General features: G+C 40.8%; 1 protein-coding gene across 1 annotated transcript in view; it reads left to right on the forward strand.

The window, feature by feature from the left end:
* Positions 1-3,931: 3,931 nt before the first annotated feature.
* Positions 3,932-22,531, forward strand: part of LOC108106018 (echinoderm microtubule-associated protein-like CG42247) — a 41,443-nt gene continuing 22,843 nt past the window's right edge. The window contains exons 1-2 of the mRNA XM_041818216.1: positions 3,932-4,904; positions 6,383-7,476. Of these exons, the coding sequence (XP_041674150.1) occupies positions 6,619-7,476 (858 nt within the window). The 5' untranslated portion in view covers positions 3,932-4,904; positions 6,383-6,618. The remainder of the gene's footprint in view (positions 4,905-6,382; positions 7,477-22,531) is intronic.

Below are 22,531 nucleotides of genomic sequence, written 5' to 3' on the forward strand. Positions count from 1 at the left end.
GTCATTGACGGAGTCTTGTAGCCGTACTAGTTGCCGGCGTCGCAATCGGAGTCAGTTGAGTGCCTTTGTTGCGGTTCATTCAGTTGTATATATGGCTCGACCAAATGTCCTTACCGTGGCTCACTGCTTGGCTTATAGCTCTTGGCCTGCTCCCGGGGCCCTCCTTCTGTTGCACTGCCACTGTTCTGTCGCCTCATCGGGGCTGTCGCATTCTTCAATGTCTCCTTTTAGTAGCGTCATGGGCTTCATACTTTGTATTGAAAAGTTTTCGCGCGCGACTGACAGCAGCTGAATGCGGAGACTGCCTTTTCTTTCCGCCCATACACATACATACATACCATTCATTCACCGTCTTGGGAAACTTCGGCTGGTTGCGGATATCCCAATGAGCCAGTTGATTGCATTTCAAGGATTGTAGATTGCCAATTAAATCGGTTATTTTGTAATTAAGGACCTCTTAAGGAGTTATAATATAAGACATGATTTCTTTAGGTAGAAAAAGAGCTGTTAATGTTAAGAACATATTGCTTTCAGATTTTAAAATTAGTTCTATGTATAATTTATACCAAAGATAAGAGTGTTTTTAAGCTTTTCTCACTTTTTCTTAGGGAATTCGTGTTTTAATATCTTTCTCCTATTAATACTTTGAATTAAAACCCGAAAATTGTGTCTTTCCTTTGACAATTTTGCCTGTTGGGTAAACTTTTTGTTTTCGTCGTCCACTGCAGTCAATGTGTTTCTGTCCCGCTCTTTGACTTGAATGTGTATGTGTGTGTGTGTGTGCATTGTCCTCGTTGCCATTGTTTAATGGTCACATTAAAAATGCCTCATTGTTGGCTCTGTTGTCGTTGTCAACTTCTGACCGCGCCCTTTGCACAATATTTTCCACTGCATTTTCTCCGGCCCACAACCACCACCCGCTTCCCATTCCCACCCACCCATTTTTCCTCCATTCTCCGGCAATTTTCTTTTTCTTTTGGTCACGGCGCAGAAAAGTATGCAATACAAAATGCATGCCGGCGGCATTGGACTTTTTAGTGGCTTGCATTGCACTTTCTGTTTACTCGTACCCTGCATCGGTGTGTGTGTGTGTGTGAGTGTGCATGTGTGGGTGTTTGCACGTGAGTACATTAGCTGGAAATTTAAGGTGGAAACGTGTGTGTGCATGATGCCGCACAGTGGGCATTTACAGCAAACAAAACATCCTTTGTGGCCATCGACTTTTCGTGGATTCTGGCGCAGCTGCCGCAGTAGTAGCAGCAACAGCAGCAGCAGCAGCAGCAGCATCAGCAGAGTCCTTCATGTGAGCACAATGCCGAATGGCAACAAGGTGCTGCAAGCCTGCACTTTCCCACCACCCACCTTTCGACCCGCTCTTTGGGGCATTGAAAGAGCTTATTACGGCAGGTGCCTTTCCATCTAGTGATGCTGGATAACTAATCTACAAACAGGCCAAGATGTCTGAGAAATATTAACAAAAGTTTTTCTTTGATTAAAACTTACAGCAAGGAAAGACTTAACTTTGTAGTCAAAGATACAACATTTTTTTAAAAATTCAAAAAGAAATTATGCAAAAAAATTAAAAATGTATAATTAAGTCTACATTTTTGATAGTTTCCTTAAAATCTTTTAAAGTTCTTTAACTAACAATTTTATTCAATCAATATAAATATATTCCTGATTTAAATTTAAATTCTTCCAAAAGTTATCCGACTTGCCATCTCAGTTTCTAAGCACTCTCATTTTGGTATGTACTTTGATTGGTGGCCGAATGGGGGAGGTACAAAGGAGTTGTATTGGCAACCCAAAGGAAGCTTATTTGAGTTGTTAACTGATGTGGGCGTGGTTCTGTTGGCTCCACTAATAGTTTGTTGTTTGCCAGCTGCTTTGTGTGTGTGTGTGATAGAGAGCCTTGGTCTGTTGGGAAAAATTAGATAATTGAAAATGAAACTGGATATATTGGTGCTCCTGATCGAAGCTAAGTTAGCTTAAAAGTTTACCTCTCTGCGGGGCACGAGAAAATCACTTTGAAATTGCCAATAAGGAAAAATTCCAATTTATCGCAGCCAAAGACAATCCACAGCGCATTTACGCTGATGATTCAATTGTGGGGAAAATCAAAAAGTTGCTGAAATAATTAAAACGAAATATGGATGAAAGTCCACAAATCACGCAGCCAGCCGGAAATGGCATTAAAATAATACATTAACTTTACCAAAACGTTGCGTCGCCCACACAAAAATGTGATTAATTTAAAGGAATGCGAGGGCGTTGGTTAGAGCTTTTCGGTGTGGGAAACTCACAAAGTTATTAACGGAGAGTTTCCCACCCGCCTAATACAATTCACGAGTAATAGCATTGTAATAAAAACAAATTTCCACAAACGTTTGGCCTAATTGTACGATGGGAAAAAAAAAATGAAAGAATTACCCCCAAAAAATACTTCACCACCCCCGTTGAAAGAATGAAAAAAGAAAGAAAAGAATTTTCCTGCGGTTTTCGGCTAGCGGGGACTATTTGCGGGGACTGTTGCTCGTGCGACCAGCGTGACACAGAAAATTTCACAGCACTGCCAAAAGCAGCGAAAATCCCCCCACAAATTGTTTTGGCCAAGTAGTTGCATGTGAGTGGCGCATAAGCAGCCCCCTTGCCTCCCCTCTAATTCCGTCCTTTCCCCAATTCGATAACACCGTCACCATAAGGTGCTGCTGGGATCCGTGAGGTTGACGTTGACGTTGCTGACTAAGGCGACGACAAAACACACGAACATAAACCCCAAGCACACACATAGCTACGACAATATAAACACGATAAGCAAAAAACTGCGATTTCCCCTCGGGGGTACGGGTCTCAAGTCAGAATTTTGAAAGCCAAGTGGTGGGGTTAATGGTGGTGCTGGTGGAGTAGGTGCAGTGGAGGTGGTACTGTGGTGCAGTGCTTGGTAATTTAGAAAATATAACTATGAAGTTTAAATTGCTTACCATAAATCCACCTGCCATATGCAGTCGAACGATTATAAAAGTTATTCCTAGGAAAAGGGCCCTCAACAAGTTAATGGAGTAATAATAAAATATAAGGTAATAAGTTTTTTGGCTACGTAGCTAAGTGCTTAATTTCGATTGGCTTTATAGTTATATTTCTGGCTTCGACTACTTTTTATGTTAGAGAAATGAAAGTCTAGAATGTGTAAAAGTATTCACATTTAAATTTGTTAGAAAAAATTGAATTTAATTTATTGAAAATGTTGGTGAAATACTGTCTTGTTTGCTTTAAAAATATAATCATTTTCCAAAAATGTGAAATTAAATACAAAAAACTGAAAACAAATCTTATTAAGGGGCTTTACCTTAAGTTGCGTTTCCATTAAACTAACACATGTAGTAGGCTGACTACATGGTCACCTTATATATCGATATAATTCCGATAACCGATCATGCTGGGTTAAGCTAAGATAGGTTGGATTGAGTCTTGGTTGAGAAGTGCAATAAAAGAGAGATATTGAGTATAAATACAAATAGACTTTTACACACGAAAATGCAGCGATTACTTAAAATGTAATAAATATTAAGAAGACTACTTATTAAGAAGCTTAAGAAGTCCTTGAAAGTCTTTATTATTTCTACAGTAACCACGAACGTTGGCCTTAACCATCCTTAACCATATTTTATATAAAATATTTCTCTAACATTTAGAAGTACCCAACAGCCTTCTTAAAGCCAGGAATGTCCGACCACAGTGCCAGGAAGCCACTCAGCAGCAGGGGGTAAAACTTCCTAACTTCCTGTAGCCCAAACGACAGCGATGTCGTAGTAAACAGTTCCCTGGCCGATGGCACTCACCTGGAAATCAGTTTAAAGGCCAAAGCTCCGCCGCGGGCCAAGACAAAATCCCACAATCAATCGGTCAAAAGCGGTCAGGAATCACCTGGATCCCATGCGAACATAATAATTAGAGAGGATAAGGAATCCCATGGCTACGCCACTGGTCTTCGTTGGTAATAGTGCAATGAGAAAGGTGAAAAAGCCAAACGGTTAAGAGAAAACCAGCCAATGGCCCCCTGGATTTTCCACCAGCACTGTGTGTGTGTTTGTTAGTGTTGTTGTGTGCTTGCGGTTTTCCTAAGCAGGGCACAATTAGTGGTGGAGTAAGGGGCGGGGATCGGTTGGGCAGTTAGCCCCATAAGTCAGTCACTCACACATACAGGCGAACGTGTAATTCGATTCGCGTTGAAAGCGGGAGAAAGAGAAAGGCACTCTCTAAGAAAATTGGCTGCGTCGCCGAGGAAATTTAGAGTGGACAAAAAGGCAGCAGAAGCAGCACCACCAGCAGCAGCAGTTAAAGGAAAAGCAGCGGGAAAGCCAGCAGGCAGAGCAGCTCGAACACACAATTCAAAAACACTTTGACCGGCAAAGTTGCCACACGGAATTTCTTCTTGTGCATCGGTAAACGCCAGAAAGTAAGCAAAAGTTTCGCACTTTTGTTACTTTTTTTCGTCCAACTTTCTTCCCATCCAAAGATGTTTTAATAAACTCAACCATTGAGTTCATTAAATTTGATTCAAGTTAATGGTGTTTGTGCAAAATTCGATAAGTGAGTGTGTTTTTTCCACTGTTTTTCCTCCGGAACATACAGAAGTGGAGACAATTCCAGCTGATTGATAGGCAATTAGTGGAAGTGGATGCTGCTGATGTTGCAAGCGGAGAGAGCAACAACTGTTTGTGCATAAATAACCCAAAGCAACAACCGCCGCCGGCCCAAGTGTCATTAACCTAATTGCCGCAAAAGAAGCCACCGCACCACTTTTGCCCAACCAAAAAAAAAGAAGAAATCCACGGCCATAAATACATGGAGCAAAGGAAGCAACGTGCAACGTGTTGCAATAAAAACAAATTTGCATAAAACAGGTAAAACCCCAAAAAAAAAAAAGAAAACACCCCCGCCACCCAAACCAAATAAAAAACAAGAAGGTGAAACCATAAAAAAAATCAAGAAAAGGGCCCACCAGTGAAAATTCTCCCTTGGCCAACAAATATTTATTTTTTGTTGCAATTGTAAAATACACGAAATTCCAATGCAGTGAAAAGGACTTGGATCCCGGGGATTGTATGTATGTGTTGGTGTGTGTTTTAGTGTCCATGTGAATGGTTGTAAGTGAGCTGGGTGTGCCTGTGTGTGTGCCGAGTGGTCAAAGACACAAGAGACCGATGCCACTTAAGCCAGGAGTCGTCGGCTTGTTCCCTGCCGTCTGCAATTTTTCGGTGCTTAACACTCGATGCACTGGGGGAAAACCAAACTTAGACCTTAAGCCCAAGAATAATGTTTTCCAAAATGTTTTGGTTTTCAGCATGTTTTGGTTTTTAAGCCTAAGCCTTGTTTAATTAAGGGTTACATCTGAAATATTCGTTTCTAACATGTTAGCATGTATGTATCTTGCCGTCTTCTCTAGTAATTTGTTTATTAAAATATGTTTTTGAATAAAATTTGATAGCTAAAGCCCCTCAATATTCCATTGCCTTATATATTTCTTAAGTTGAAAAATCATGTTAAAATTTTAAGTTTTAAAACCCTTGATTTATACATTTATCTTCCTAATTTCCCATGCTTTTTAATGTACATTTTATTTCGTAATTTTCAGTGGATTTCTTTTTCGATATGTGAGGTAGCCAAATGCAAGGCAAGGCAGGGCAAATAATACGCGATATTTTCGGCCTTTACAGCGGACGGAGGAGCAGCAGCAGCAGCCTGAACCTGTGAACCCTTAACCCAGTCCCTTCGCCCGCAGAAGTGTGAATGTTTGTAGTGCCCACGCCGAATGGTTGAGTGGGGCTCTTTGGTCTGTTTACTGGGACAAAGGCAGTGGCAAGTGCTCGCCGGACAGCCCATTGAATCCTTTGGAGTCCTGTGGAGTACGTGGATCGAGAGGGTAGAGTTGAGAGGACGAGACTGTGAAGAGCCCGGGGGCAATGGAAGCATTGGACACATTGCATCGAGAGCCCGTGGCATATCGATTGCACAGAGGATGGGGACCATGGTTAACAGTTGATATTTCTAAGTGCAGTTCTTGACTGGAACAAGGAGCAGGACATGTGTATTCTATGTTGAAGGATTATGAATGACGACATTAGGTAGGAGATGCACAGGCAATCAGGGATGTTAGGAATTTCATTAATTTGGTAAATAATTATTGGCATGTTTAATGTTCTGAAAGATGAGGTTAGCAGGTTGAAAGTTGTTGTTTAAATTAACTAAGGTATTAGAGGGAGAGAGAAAAGTACCCAAAAGTGGCCCTAGCTACAGAAATTGTGTTAAAAAATGTTAATATATCATATCACCTAAAAATCTAGAACATTTCTAATAATTTATAATATTTTTGCCATTTCAGCTAAGCCAGGAACCTAGTTCCTTGCTGGACAACCAGCAACTGCAAGCTCTAAGGCAAACTAGAAAAAGTTGCTGCCCTCTTGGAGCTCTAAGCTTTCCTTTGCGTCGACGCGACGCTGCCCTTAGCGATTCCTTTTGACCACAACAAACCGAGCACGCAAGGTGCTGAGGTCCTTAAGAGAAAGCTAACGTGACTGGTTTTGGGAGCAGGACATACCATACACCAACACCAGGACAATGTCCAACGAAGAGAACGACGACTATATGGCCAGCTTAAGTCAGGCCCAGACCGCCGAGGATGAGGTCGATGGCGGTGGAGAGGCGGCTGGCAGTAACGAGTCCGTTCTGGGCGGCCAAACAATGCCACAAATTAGTCCGAACGCACCGCTCGAGGGAAACGTTTCGCCGCCACCGACGCAGCCCCATTTGGATGATAATCTGCACAACGGCAACGGCAACATCAACAGCAGCAGCAACATCATCAACAAGCACGGCAGTAACATCAACGGGAACAACGGCAACGATAGCAACCGCAGTAGTCCTACCAAGAGTCCCAAGCGTCCTGTGTCATCCAGCTTCCGGATTCAGAACGCCCAGTATGATAATGATGAAGAGGACTTAGCAGCCGGCGAGCAGGTGGCAGGTGGTGATCGCCAGGTGCCGGATTATTGGCAGCAGCGTAACGGTGGCACAGGTGCAACCAGTGGGCGGCAGAGTCGCGCCATCAGTCCCGGGTATCTGGACAATATGAGCGAGAACTCGGAGCAGCCACCGGTAGTGCCGCTGGTGCGGTCCAAATCCCGTCCAGAAATCTCCAGTGCAGCTGCCTCACGGTACAATAATCTTTCATATTGGAAGGCACGTCGCGTGGTGTTCTATCGGAATGGAGATCCATTCTTTCCCGGCGTAGAACTGCGTTATCGCCCAGGGCGAGATGTGACCTCGCTGGACAACCTTCTTGATAAGATATCTCCAAAGATGGATTTGCCAAGGGGTGCCCGATATGTATTCTCTATGGACGGAGATCGAAAGTACCACCTGGATGAGCTGGAAGATGGAGCCTTCTATGTCGTATCCTCGTTCAAGGCCTTCAAGGTGAGTCCCAGATTATTCGCATGCATTTCTGCATTCATAGTTTTCCATAATTTTGAAGTTTAAGTGAGCGTTTTCACGTCAGGCGCAAAATCAATATAAATTTGAATATTTTGGTATAATTTTAGTGAGTGTACTAGGTGTATATATGTGTGTGTGTGTATAACATACATAAAACTATATACGAGGTTTTGGCGTTTTTTTTGCGGTCAGCGTCTCACTCCAGAATGGGTGAGAAAACTTGGTCACTTGGCCTAAAAATCAAAGGCGTTGCTCGCCTTTTGGGTTCTTTGTTTTGCTCCTTCTTCTTTCTTGGTAGCGGGCGTCCTTGGGGGGCTACCGGAGGGTGGTCACTGGGTGGTTCCTGGTTGTTGATAGGTAGGTGGTGGTGCCGCATTTTTGCATGCAAGCACTTTCGTTTTCTCTCGCTCTCATTCACCCACTCTCGGAGTTTGTGGGGGAGTCTAGCCCTAGAAACAATGCCAACAATTAGCACGCCTTTTGCCCTGGGACGAGGGCAAGTCGAGAATTAGGTCTTAGCTTTTATGGTCGACTGAGAGTGGCTTTACTTGAGAGTTTTAAGAGGGCTAAGAGAATCGTTTTCCTTAAGAGTAACTTGGTGAGGGGAATTAGTGAAGAAATTCAGCTCTTTCGAGCATATAGAGAAAGCTGACAGGCTATCGATATGTATGCTATCGAATCCTGTCGAAGGGATCAAACTGAAGAAAGGCGTTTCGCTGAATAATATTAAAATAACTATCGAAGAAACTAAAACAAAGATCGATAACATTACAAAATTATACAAAAACTTGCATGTGTAATAGTATGAAGACATACTTTTTGTTAGCTTTTGGTTTTTATGTCTTTTACTTTATTTTCATAATCGCTTTTTACAGTTCTTGTCCATCCTTCTGTTCGCTTGTCCGTACATACAAAACGATTTCTTTAAGCTTACGCACATGATAGAAAGAGATAACAGTATAACAGGATTTACAGTTAAGTCGTTTCTTATTTTATCTTACAGTGGGTCTTATAGATTTACGTTATGCTAAAAGTTGTACAGTGGGCCCTATTAGTACTTTTCCTACCACACATGGAAGTTCTGCCAAACAAGAAGCTAAACCAATCTTCAGTTTAAATAACAGACCTCAAGCTGACCCATTCGTTTATTTAATCTCTGCCTTTTTTTTAGCCCGAGTAGCCCATCTGCATGTTGACTTTTGCATAAATTTCAATCAGATACGTCCAAACAGTTGACTTTAAAGCCAGTATCTGACATCTGGCCAAGGCAGTTGGCCAAAAAGAAATCCACACAAATCACAGTCAGCATGCGGGCGCAGCAGCAATCAAGCGTCCGCACATCCTACATGTCCCGGAACAACTATTGAAAAAGTTTCCACCTTCCGTTTGACAAACGTTGTGGGCGAATGATGATGAGGCGGAATAGGAGGTGTGTGTGTGTGTGTGCCGCAGTTGAGGCTGCGGCAAACCATAATCGATAAAGACCAAGTCAAAAGCCATCTCCAGCTATGCGTCTAATGCAGTCGAAGCGTGAGCCAAAGTCAGGATGTGCTCAGTGCTCAAGACAAAGAGCGGTGGTGGCTAAAAAAGCAACCAATTCGAGTAAGGATGCCATCCCCCTGAAACCCTTCGTACCCTAAGTCCTTGGTACTCCTTCGGGCTCCACTACGGGATACCAAGTATCCCGACTATGACTCCGGCTCCCTCAACTTCAGCTGCAACTCGCTACGGCAAAGGCAATTCAGCGCCTGGCCCGCGGCTAGCAAACAAAAGCACAGCATGGAGCATGCAGAGTGCACTTGGGAAAATACGGGTCAAAAAGGAAAATGTTTTTGAGACTATGGGTTCGTAGTACATACATACATACATGTATGTAAGCAGGGTTAGAAGGTTACTTTAAGAAATGGTGCAGGTAAGGGAACCTTTAAAGATGCTTTGGGTTTTCTGATTCAACCAAATCCAAGACTTTTCTACCAGTGTGATGATGCCTTGCTCCATTCGCTTGCACCGCCTGAAATCAAAACTTATGATGAGCCAGCGGCACTCTCTTCGGCAACCAAATGGGAACCGTTGTGTTAGGTCGTGGCATGGGTTCCGCGCCGTGCCACAAAAGGCTACAAAGAACAATGGAGCAGCGGGCACATATATACTCATCAAATGGGAAAATGCATAGAAAATCAGCCGGCACTTGGGGCGCTCTCACGCGAAAAAGGCCAATTTGAAAACTTGTGGCGTTTCACTTAGGGAAATTAAAAATGTATGCAAAGTATGCAGAAGTGGGGAGTGGAGAGTGGATCCAAGAAATCGGACCAAACCAGACCCGACCAGACCAGGCGCAAAGTGCAGTCGAGCTGGCTAATAATATAAATTCATTTTGTGGCCAAGACGAGGCGAAAACTGTTTACAAAATCATTTATGATAATTTATTCAAGCAGGCATGCGTGACGATACTCACGCCGAACGGCGAAATTTGAATGATTTTTGGGTGCAGCAAATTGCATTAACCTTGTCAAGCTCGCCAAATAATTGCTCAGTTGGGCGCCAGTAACACGGAGTGGGTGGGCCTTCTGCTCACAGTTTGTAATCAAAATTTAAATTTCTAACCATGCTGTGAAGGTCGGACCAAAAAATAAAAAAAAAAAAAAACAGTGGGATAAGACAGAAGAATTTTTCGAGACAATGGAGGAAACGAGTTTCGTTGTTCCAAGGAGCCAAGCTGCCAAGGGAAAATAATGGGGAAGGGATTAACGAGCATTAATGGAATTTGTTAGCTTTCTCTCTCTCTGAAAGGAATTCAAGTTGCTGTCGCCTTAACAATTTTTTCATTTCCATATTCTTATAATTTGTTTAGGGCTTACATCTTCCCTGCCTGGAACTGAGGGATAATAATCTCTAAACAAATTTAATAAGATCTAAAAGAATGCGAATTACAGAAGGATACCATTTTCGGAGAACCCTTTTTTTTTATTAATTATCTCTTTTATTTGACAATTTTATGCTAGCCGCAGGCATTGATAACTTTATAAGAGGAAATCTTTTTAAAACGCATTTTATTCTTCCAACAATTTCATAAAACTTACCAATTTTCTGCAAAAATAAAAATGTTACTGCAATTTACTTCTTACAGAAGGCCAAAGCCAATGCACAAAAATAAATAACAAAAGTTTTGGCTTTCTAGAAACGCAATAAAGCCCTTAAAGGCCAGCATTTTATTTTATTTTATTCACCTAAAACCGCACCCCCGAAAATAGTTGCAATGCCATTTATAAATTTCTTTCTTGACCCCAATATGAAATTCCATTTAAATTCTCTCCTTGCTGGTCAATTTTGCTTGAGAAATTAGATATAGTCGTATATCGTGCAATTTAGTAGCCAGCCCCAGCCCCAGAATTCTTCTGACCGATAATGCCACTGTGCCATAAATACGCCTTAAAGGTGCAGCACGCCAATTATGAATGATGGCCAGGACTTTTGCTTGGCCACTGCTGCTGCACCCCAAAAAGAGAGAGAGAAAAAAAAAACAACAAATGTTGGCCAAGAAAAATGGACACGCAGAGCCGCAAAGAAATTAAGATTTTTGGCACAAACGTGAGCGGCATGCCAAGAGAACAAAAGCCAAAATGCGGGGCATGCAGCACGCAAGGTCAGCGGCGTTGTAATTAACTGCATATAAAGTGGGCAGTGGGCAGTGGGCAATGGTGGTGGGTGGTAATCGGCGATATGTAAGCAAGTGAAAGGCAAAAAGGCGACCAACCAGATTTCACGTCAATTATTTTTATTTTTTCTCAAAGCCTCGTGTGCCGAAAGGCAAAGCAAAGAGGCGGCCAACTTATGACCAAACAAGCTGCAATGACATGTGAACAAGATTAAACCGAACGAAACCTCGTCTCTCCCTGTCTACGTTATAGTTCACCCTTAGATTTTCCGCACCCACACTCACTTTTCCCGACACACCGCAGAAAGCCAAAAACTTCGCAACTTGCCTTTGGGCTATAAAGCGTTTGATAAATTTCGCTGCCATTTACGTGTTGCACGCGCCAGGGATGTGAAATGTGGATGAACCAGCTGGTTAGCCAGGGGGGTATGAGTTCAGATAGTTGACTATACGGGAGGTAAGGGAGGTCTGTGATGGTGATGGTGAAAACGAGAGGTGAAATGGTTGGTTAAATGGTTCAAAGGGGGAGGAGTGGGGCAGGAGTAGGGACAGGGCAGGAGCAGGGACAGGGCAGGAGCAGGGACAGCTGTGTCCGTTGACTGCACCTGACGACATAAATTGCGCATTTGCGTGGTCGTGATCCTTTTCACTTACAGCACCACGACAAAATCTCAGTTGCCTCCAGAGCTGCCACTTGCCCATTCCCCAAAAAACACTCTTACCCTTTTCTGCCTTTTCTGATTCCGCTGCCCCTTAACTCCACACAATTTTCAACAAAAGGTGCAGGCCAACAGGGCGTATGAGTAATGCTTGTGTGTGTATGTGTGTGTGTATGACGCGTCTGCTTTACAATTACATGAGCATTTTATACTCGATACCCATTGAGGGAGTGGGAATATTTGTTTGGAAAATCATTATTTTTGCCTTTTAAAAGCTTTCTCCAATATGCAGATCATAATTCAGCTTTTTAATTGGATTTAAAGTGAAAAATAAAACTCAAATTTGCTTGCTTTTAATTTAATAATATAAATTACAAAATACAAAAATATACATTACCAATTAGCAAATATTTCTATAAAATAAACTAAAATCTATTTAAAAAATTTCACTTCCTTTGCTAGTCCAAAACTCCCCAAGCTCTTTAATTTTTGCCGCTTGTTTGCTGCTGCTGCTGCAATGATTTTTTAATTGCTCGACACAAATATAAACACAGACTGGTCATTTTTTACTTTATTCTTATGTTTTTTTTTGTTTTTTTTTCTCCTCTACTGTCCTGTATTGTTGACCGCTTCTGACTCTCTTCTCAGTGGGATCTACTGGTGCCATTGTGGGCTCATTTTAATGATTTTCTGACTACGTCATCAGAGCCATGCTTGATTTACATTTTTGAGTTGTCCGCCCGTTGCAGCATTACGGCTACTGATTGCATTGACAGTTGGCACACGTAACTGCTGCAGCATCAGGATATTCAGGGGATTCATGTTCCTGTAGTCGAGCATGAGGAGAGGTAAGCAAGGAGTAGGAGAGAGTGCAAGGGGTAGAGTTTCCCGGGGTAAATCGCATCCTGGCCACTGCATTTTTACCGTTTAATTGCCGCCTTTCATCGCATTCTTAATTTGTTGTTCACTGCCATTTCGTTTTTTTTCTTTTTTCTTTTTTTTATGTTTTCCCTGTGCGTTATTGGTGGAGTTTTTTTCATTTAAAAATGGTTTGCCAATCAGGTCATCGGAAAAGGCACCCAAATTAATTGTTCTGGTCTGTGGATCGATTCGATTATTGAAAAATTACATTACTATAATTAAATGGCTTTCAGGCCAGGAACAATAACAAGTCATTTGTGTCACGCCTTCGAGACTAATTGGAGTCAAGTTCAAATTGAGTCGCCAAATTGTTGAGCTGAATGCGTGCTTGAATGGGAATATATTGGGTACATGTGTTTATTTTGCTGCGCACATAATGAGGGTGCAGTAGGTGGAAATATTGTCTCTAAGATAGAGAGGGGAGATTGAGAAGTTATCGCGAGTTATATATGATAAATGAGTGGGAAAAAGGAAACGATTTATCTAAGATCCATAATGAATTACTAACACTTATGATACTTTTCTACACAATTTGCTCATATCAATCAGCTTTAATCCCTCTTATCATGGATCATTTAATCCTAAAGAGTCCTTGTCCAACCCTCTTTCTCCTTAATTATGTGTTTACATATGTATAGACATATGTACTGGCTCGAACGCGTCTATAGCCTTAAGGCGTTTTGCAATTATGGCAAAAGCTAAAGCAGCAGCACCAGCAACAACAACGACAACGATAATAACAATAACAAGAACAAGAACCATGGAAACATGGCGAGAGCGGTAACGGGAGCCAAGAGATTTTGCTTACGTAGTCGCCTATTAATATTACGCATTCGCCGTGTTGCAAGCGCATTGGCTTGGAAAATGTGACCCAGACCGCTGTACTGTTGTTGTTTTCCTTCGGGCAGGACTCACAATTCGAAGCATCCAGATGCCTCGATTTCATAAGGGCATTAATAAAGCACTTTAATAAATTAGTTCAACCAAAGCACTTAAGCGTCTTATCAAATCAGAGCAGTTGCATACCGTGGCTTAACTCACACATATGCACAAATGCGGTGCATAAATATACATATATATATATATTCAGATATATATTCACTTGATCCTCATTGTGGTGGACATTTAAATGGCTCGTTGTTGTAGTTTTGCGGCCATTGAAATTGCATTAGTGATTCGGTGACGGTGGGTGGCATTGACCGCATGTGCGAATTCCTATGAAAATATATAGGTGTTGAAATCGAAAAACAGCCCCGGACAATAATAACAATTATTAAAAACAATGAAACACAAATGAAAAACAATATTACCAGCCGCCAGACATCCCCCGCCTGGCCATAAACACTGAAACGTATAAACGGCCTACAATGGGCTAATTTCGTTATTGAGTTATTAAATGTGACTGCCAAGTGGCCATGGAGTGGAAAGTGAATATAAAGATAATATTATGGAGGGACTTGTGTGTGTTATGAGGATTCAGATGGGTGAGAAAGAAGAAGTAGGGGATATTGGGAAAATTATAATGAAAATTATATTAATCAAGGCAAGCCTTGTAAGACAATTTAAACTACAAAATATTTCTTTAATTTCATATTTTTAAGCGCAATCAAAAAGTTACTTCCTTTAGTCTAATAGTTATCTAATTTTGCATATGGAAAATTCATTACTGACTTGTACAAAATATGTAAAACACAAATTTAGTACATATGTAGTTACCCCTCTCCCACACCACCATCATAATGAAAATATAATGCTATAGCTTTATTACTCACAATTTCCATTATTGTCCCACAATCAGGCATTAAGTCACCCACCCACACACACACACACACACTGACAATAAAAAGGACATGCCGTGAGCTCTTGTCCAACCAATTCGCCCACACACAAACAGAAAGGACATGCTGGACCAATACAGAGGCCCTCGCAGCATTTTTCTGTATAAACATGACAATTTAAAACGCATTACAGTGCGGCAATTAATTAAACTGTCATTGGTTTGCAAGATTCTGAATCGTTTCGCCGCGCCACAGAGTCAAAATAAATTGTATACAAAAAAAAAACAAAAAGCGAGCACGGCACACAGACGAACACAAATATTGCATTAAAAAAGCCAAGGGGAGGGAGGAGGTGGTTTCGGGTTGGGCTTGACTGGCAACAGTAAAGCATTGCGTAAATTTATTGAATTGTAAAAAGGACATATATCAGCGTTTTTAATTGCAATGCCAGCAACAACAGCAAGGACCTGCCGTTGAATAAATAGCCGAGGACAGTTTAAACTGCGAAAAGGTTTTCAGACTCTATATAGCTGCTGTTGTGGCTGTAACAGCGGAGAAACTATAAAAGTTTATCGAGTGAGCTACATAAAAAGGGTTGAACTTATTTGCTTACCCATTACCCCTTACCTCTTTTCTCCTTACCAAAAAGAGGGTATTAGAACTGGCAATTTAAATCATCGGAGATACATTCTCATTTTCCCATTTTGGTACTCCACTTTAAGGGGTCCATAAATGCTAAACGACTTTTGTTTGTTCTTTAAGATGAACTCTAATAATTTGACTCGTTTTTACTACTTTCCGTTAGCTCATAAAACAAAATTAAAATATATTAACTTAATCAACGAAAAAAAAAGAAACAGACGAGAGAGTAGAAGTTTTTGGCTGCTTGGTAGCCAATTTATGCTGGCCCAGAGCACAAGTTGCCAAGACCCAAGCCGCAGACTCGGCGAAAAACTTAGACCAGAGCCAAATGACAGTAATTAGAATTTGTTGGGAGTTTTTTTTTTTCTTTCTCGGCTATTTTGGCTATTTGTTTATTCGTTCTACGTTTGGCAACACCGACTCGGATGTTGCCAAAAAAGCAAGTGGCCAACTGGCAGCAACTGTAATAAATGACAACAAATTCCCCGCAGTCAGGGAAGTCGTCTAAACGAAAGGCGGTGAACCGGACGGTTGGCTAAATAAATTATTTACAGACGCAAAAAACAAAAACCCACCACCCATCTCCCAAATGCAACCCACTAGCTTCTTATTCGGTATAAGATTTTCATAATTCTGCTGCCACTGACGTCACTCGCTTTAAACTATGCAAAACAACTCAATCCAACGGACCGTGGTGCTGTAAAGCACTCGGCAAACATTCTTGTCGTCCTCAAAGCGCACAGAGCAATAAAATACAGGCCTCCAGAATGGCACGGGTGGGGGGTTATGGGGTTTTGGGGTATAGCTGGAAAAGCGGCTGGGGAATGTCTTCAACTCGAATTGATGGCGTTGACTACAAATTCGACTTGTGTGTGCCATATTGTGAGTGTGAGTGTGCTGTTGTCTGTCCGCCGTTGTTCCGCTAATGGTGAAAGTTGTCAAGCGGCTCAAGTGGTAAAATGGAAGTACCAGGATAGTTGACGGGGGGTTACGGGCAACACGGCGACGAGAGGCAAACTTCCGTTGTTTTTCCCTTAGACAACAACTTTCACTTGAGTGAGAGCTGTGCCCACCACTGCACAAGGGAGCTAAAATGTAGTTAGTCTGATAAAAAAAAAAAAACACTAAAAAATGAAACTTTTTAGCATACTTTTTGGGGCAGTAAAAAATTAGCTCAACATTTTTTGGTGCTTAAAATGGGGAAATCATCATTTTAAAGGCAATGTGCATTATTTTTTTTAACGGAAAAGCTTTTTATTGTAGTATAAAATATATATTTTTTATGTTTTACAGATGAATTTAAGTAAATAATTATTTTTTAATTAATAAGTTTGATTTCTGAAAGGCGGCTTATCAAGATCTTTTACAAACGATGGTAGTAAATCATTTTTAATTGTTGTGTAACTTCAAATTTTTTTATTGATTGGATAATTATAATGTAATTTGATGGCAGTTATATTTTCCCATCATAAAATGATTTTTTTTTGATTTATTAAATGTGTTTTATTAAGGGTTTTTTTTTTAATTTTTCATAAAAGTATAAAAATATAGCACAGAAAAAATGTATACACTTATTTTAAGATTCCTTTGGACAGTCCTTTCAAAACTTAACTCTCAATCTTAATCTGAAAATTAAATTAAAAATATAAAAAACATTAAAATAAAAATCTACTGTTTGAAAGTTCTTAAAAATCGAAGTTCTTTCTTAATCACATACTACTTAAATTATTATACTTTCATTTAAGTACAATCATAGTTTGTGTTTTTGCATAATCGTTATCCTTACCCATCCATTATTTCCGTAAGAAAAGTTTCTCGTTTACCAGCGAGTAAACTGCACCATTTTCCACCTTCGCTTAAATAAGCAAAAAGTGTTTCCCACCCATTGTGTGTGGCACACGTCGTCAAACATATTGAAAAGTTTTTAGAATTTGCAAGCAGTTGTCCCGCGCTGGCAACCACAGCGTATTCCCTTTAATACACTGAAAATAATTTTGGGAAGTTGATAAGAATATTAGAAAGAAATAGAAAGAAATATAAGAAAATTGTTGAAGTTTGTTTAAAATATTGGTTTAATAAGTGTCTTTGGAATCTTTTAAGGAATAAATATATATGCAAATTATATATAAATTTTGTTCTGTGTAAGAAAAAGAAGTGCTGACTAGAAGAAGAAGAGCCCGCTGGTCACGTCCTCGTCGTTGATGTCCTCGGAAACTTATGAGTTTTGAAATGAAAACTGGTACAAACGGAAATGCAATTGAAACGTTGCCATTGTTGTTGGCCCTGATGTTGTTGTTGTTGTTCTAGTTGTTGTTGTCGTTGTTGATGGCCTGACAAGTTGAGAGAGTGTAAGTGAGTCTTTGTGAAAAGCGCCTGTGTGAGTGACGGGCGGTCGTCGTATGAAGTTTTTGCGCTAAGCTATTTGGAAATGCCATTAGACCATGTCACCACATACACAGGGGCAGTGTGACAAGACGCTGCTTCTTCTTCTTTTTCTGTCAGCAAGGCGAGATCCATGCCATGCCAACCACCTTCTCAACCACCCAACTTTCTTTATGTTTATGTATGCGGTGCAATATTTTGCGTCATATTGTGTTTCGCTGGCCTGCGGTTTGGAAAACAACGCGCCTGACCAAACTTTTCAGCACGACTGTAGGCACAGTTTGGTGTCTAGCAGCGGCTAATGCGGTTACATGCCAAACTCTCTGGCTAAAAAGGACGTTTTGCAAGGACATCATCATCATCATCATCAGCATCCCACGCACATGGAAAATCAGCCAGCTAGCAATTTAATTTCCGAAAATATTTCCTTCAAACTCAACTTGCCGAATTCAAGGGAAAAGTATATTTCATATTAAAAACCATTTCTTGTGCAAGTGACATTAATTATATCAACTGTGATAAATGTTTTTTTATACGGACGTATTATTCAAATTACGGCCAAAAATAAATATAACATAAATAAACGGCGAGCGGGAAACCTTGGCGCATAAATCAAGGCGCAAATTGTCACGTGCTCTAAATTCATTTATTTCCAAAAAGAACCCAAAAACCAAGTCAAGGCGGTGTGTTGGCAAAAAAGAAAAAAAAATAAAAAACTAGGCTAAGTAGCCAGTGAGAGTGTGTGAGTGCGTGTGCGCATATCGGTGTAATTGGCTTAGTAATAGTAATCACAATCAACCGAATCGATGTACGCCGAATCGACCACAACGGAGATGACCGCTTATCCGCAGAGAGAACCGCCGGAGAAGGCGACTCTACGGGATTTCTGGGCCAAGGAATCGGCTGTGAATGCATTCCTGCAGACCTCACATGTAAATATCTACATTCCGAATCAATTCCCTACCAAATCGATTGTTGATCGAGGGTAAAAACTTTGTGGGTGGTAACAATGGCTTTGGCTATGGTTGGTATATTGAGAGGGAAGTGTGGGAGTGGTTATTGGGGCAGAGAAACTATTATACTGCGTTATCAAAAGTGTCAACATTTTCTCTTGGCTACCCCAAAAGCAATCTAAAATCAAATGGCGTACACGCAAGCCAGCCAATACACTGGCCAGCAGGGCAAAGATTTTATGGAGTTAAGACAATGGATTAATGTTAAGATCTTTCTAAGATCTTTATAATTTTTAGCTATATTTAGTTAATATTTATTGAATATTTTATTTCATATTTTAGAGATTAGTTAACTAACTAAATCATAACAAAAATTTAACTTCAAAATGCAAAAAAGTAAACTTTAAGATGAAACTTTTAAAGGGAGCTAGACCGGATCCAAAAACAAAATTTTTAAATTTTTCCTATAAATTCCTTAAAAGTTCTTAAAGTAAATTTATTAAGTAAACTTTTTTGATTCCCCCAACCACTTTAGCTGTCCACAAAATGTTGTTAACAAGTGCCTGCGAAACGATTGTGAATTTCTTGGAATAGCTTCTGTCAGAGTGTCTCTGCTGTGGCACTTCTCTTGCATTTTAAGTGCACTGATTAAGTGCATAAGTGATTTAAATGCTGGGGGAATTTTCATCTAAAGTCATAAATTGAATATGTTTCAACTTTTGGCTTTGCCTGGGATTCAGTTACATTTTCAAATGGAACGGCAAAAAGGGGGTGGCCCATCTGGGCGTGGCTGGAATTACTTAAAATTTTGCTGGCGCACTCAAAAAACTTTTCAGTTATAATTTATCAGATTTTCGAGTTCAGACATTTTACAACAATTATGCATAGTTATGCGCATTGCTACAGATAGTTTCCTTTTCCCATTTCGAATACGTTTGTGTGTGTTTGTATGTTCGAGTGCGTATACGTAATATTTGAAATGAAGGCCATCACAGTTCACAGTTTCACAGATTCTGTGTGCATTTTGCCAACGAACTGACAGGCATTTTAGTTTTAAGATTGCGCAAAACGATTCTGTGGGTTAAATGAATTCAAAAATTCAAGAAAATTTGTATTTTTATGCTCTGTGAATTGACAAGTTCCGCTTACATCATCATCATCATCAGCCAGGTGAATCCTGTGAGCAACAGGAGACCTCTGCTTACGCTTCGGTTAACAAATTTGCATTTACAACTTTTGCCAGCTAATAAAAATTTCATATTCATCTTTGTGGGGCCAAGCCGAAAACTGAAACTGAAACTGAAACTGGAGTCGAAAAGAGGCGAAACGGAAAGCGAAAAACGGAAGTCAAATAATTCCGACACGTATGTCCACGGCACTTTGAAAGAGTGGAGCGCATACAAAACGAAAGAAAGAAATATGACTCCATACGGAATATTTATGCGAGAAACTCCTCCACACACACAGGCTGAGATACTCACCCCCCACAGATACTCACCCCCCCACAGATACACACACACACTTACACTGTGTGACACATTCACAAGGCAAAATATTCGAAACTTTGCATATGCATGAGGGTGGCGGAAGAGAGAGAGAGAGTGAAAGAGGAAAGGAGCTGAGGATCTCGGTGCCATAGTGTGGCGCATTACATTTGTAAAATCTGGCACACGAATGCAATAAATCACAACACAGCACAAAATACCCCACCAATACCACCGCAAACTGGCACCGAACATACACACATACACACACACAGATACGCATGCATACAATGGCATTATTATTAGTAATGCAGCTTGCTCTCCAAACCTAAGAACTCGGGGAAATTATTAGGGTCACATGTGTAAAAGGATATTTCCTTATTAACTTACACACACACGCAGGCAGGCAGGCAGGCACTAGTATTAAATGAAATATAGTATTCTGGCATTCTGCCCGGCACAAAATTATTATTATGGCGTCAAATAATGAGGCAAAAAGTGTCAAATTTGCATGCAAAATATGTCTAAATGGCATTTACAATACTTCCATCTCTGTATATTATTTTCGATGGCATGCAATGGCAACAAATTAATTGCATGGCAAGTTTGGTGGCATGCCAAAACCGAACGAAGCTCTTAAAATTCACAAGGACAAATGTCCTTCCTTAAACATTGAAGACTGCTGACAGGTGAAGGATGTAAATAAATAAATTACCAGTCGCTTAGGAAGATAATTAACTTAATTTTGAGTTTTTTAAAATGTTTTCAAAGAAAATTTTTGTTTCTTTAACATATGCTCTTAGAGAGATACCTCCACCCCTTTGTACGGTTCAAACCTTTAAAAGGTGACCTTACTTGACCCTCCACTCTCCCTCAGCCTAATTCTTCTCCTTTCCAAAATCGGGCCATCGAAGCAAACTCCATGGGCACACCCATAAAACTTAACCTAAGTAGGGTATAAATATTTGCAATGCAAAATGCTGACTCGACCCAAGCGAATGAGATGGTCTGAATGCGTAAGGAGGCGTAGGAAGGACGAAGGACGTAGAGAAGCCCTCCTCAGAGTTGGAAAATCTGGTGGGTGTATAGAAGAGAGGACATACTAGTAAGGGTATCTGGCACTGCACTGGCACTCATGACAAGGCACATGCAACAGGGAACTGCCACTCACACACAGACAGACAGACAGACACACCCCGCAGACAGATACACGCGCACGCACACCACGACAATGGCATAATATATTGGTGTCTAAAGCAGACACGACGAAATGGCCGACTTGAGAAGATGGAAGAAGCGAGAGGCGAGCTAACTTGGCAGCACTTTCCCGATGCACTACACTGAGATTAAGCCGCAGTAAAAGCTTAGATTGAGTATTTGATAACCTAAACAATTTTCTCTCACTGTATGCAGTTAGCAGTTCGAGTTACACTTACCATACGTGTTACTGTTTAGGGAGGTGGGGGGTGAGCTTTGTGTGTAATGGGGAAATGCGAGATGGTAGGGCGGGCAGTGTTAGCTGCCCCCGTTAGTTGCTAGTTGCATGTTGAAATGTCGTCTGTCAGACATGATGAAAATAATGGAGCAGAAAATGTCACTGGCTATGCTAAGGACACATGTGATATGCATGTGTGAGTGTGTGCAGGGACCACACCCTGCATCAAACACCCACTAACCACCCACTCACCATACAGCCTCACCATATCTGTGACCATGTCCAATCCACCCATTTACCAAACAGCACCACCACCACCACAACCACCCACTAAACCACCCAACCATCACCTTCCTTTAGCAAAACGTCAAGGCTGGCCCGTTGCTTTTGGCATGATGATTTAGTAAGGCTGACATTCCAGCGCGTTTCGGTAGCTCTCATTAACGTCTCCCGCGCTCTCCGGCACGCAAATGCAATTACGGATACCGCACCATCTACCGAAAATGCCCAACCATACCGCCCACTTGACACCACCTAAGAAAAGAAAAAGAAAAAATATATATTCAACGTTCATCAACAATTTGTCAGCGAATGGCAACAGAAAAGAAACATTTTCTTGTATTGTAAGTCGAAGCAATTTGCATAACGTTTAACGGTCTACGGAAAAATAACAAAATATGCCAAGCCAGTAATTAAATTCAAATCAGTTTTGTGCTCTCCTGTAACGGTATTTCCACCGGTATACACCCACATACAGCGGTTCTTAGGAGGAGGAGGAGGAGGAGTGTCTTTAAGGGTGGTGGAAAAACTGCTGCGTTGGCCAAATGATTGAAAAATTTATGGGATGCAGCCTGGCAAGTGACATTTATATTAATTTATTGACACTGCGTGACTTCGGTTTGGCCAAGGACACACACATGTCAACGGATATTGAATATTAAGCTGATAAAATAACCCCTCACCGAGGCTTACATAAAGAAAAAATATCAGTTAAGTTAGTAATTAACTTAGTACATGTTAATATTGTTACCTTCAAAATTTATATTACTTTTTAATAATATTTGCCCCCTAAAAGTTGGCTACATTTTATTAATTTCTGATATAAAACATAATCCTTAAGCTTCATTT

Source organism: Drosophila eugracilis, unplaced genomic scaffold (assembly GCF_018153835.1).
Source record: "Drosophila eugracilis isolate 14026-0451.02 unplaced genomic scaffold, ASM1815383v1 contig_2154, whole genome shotgun sequence".
Lineage (NCBI taxonomy): Eukaryota > Metazoa > Arthropoda > Insecta > Diptera > Drosophilidae > Drosophila > Drosophila eugracilis.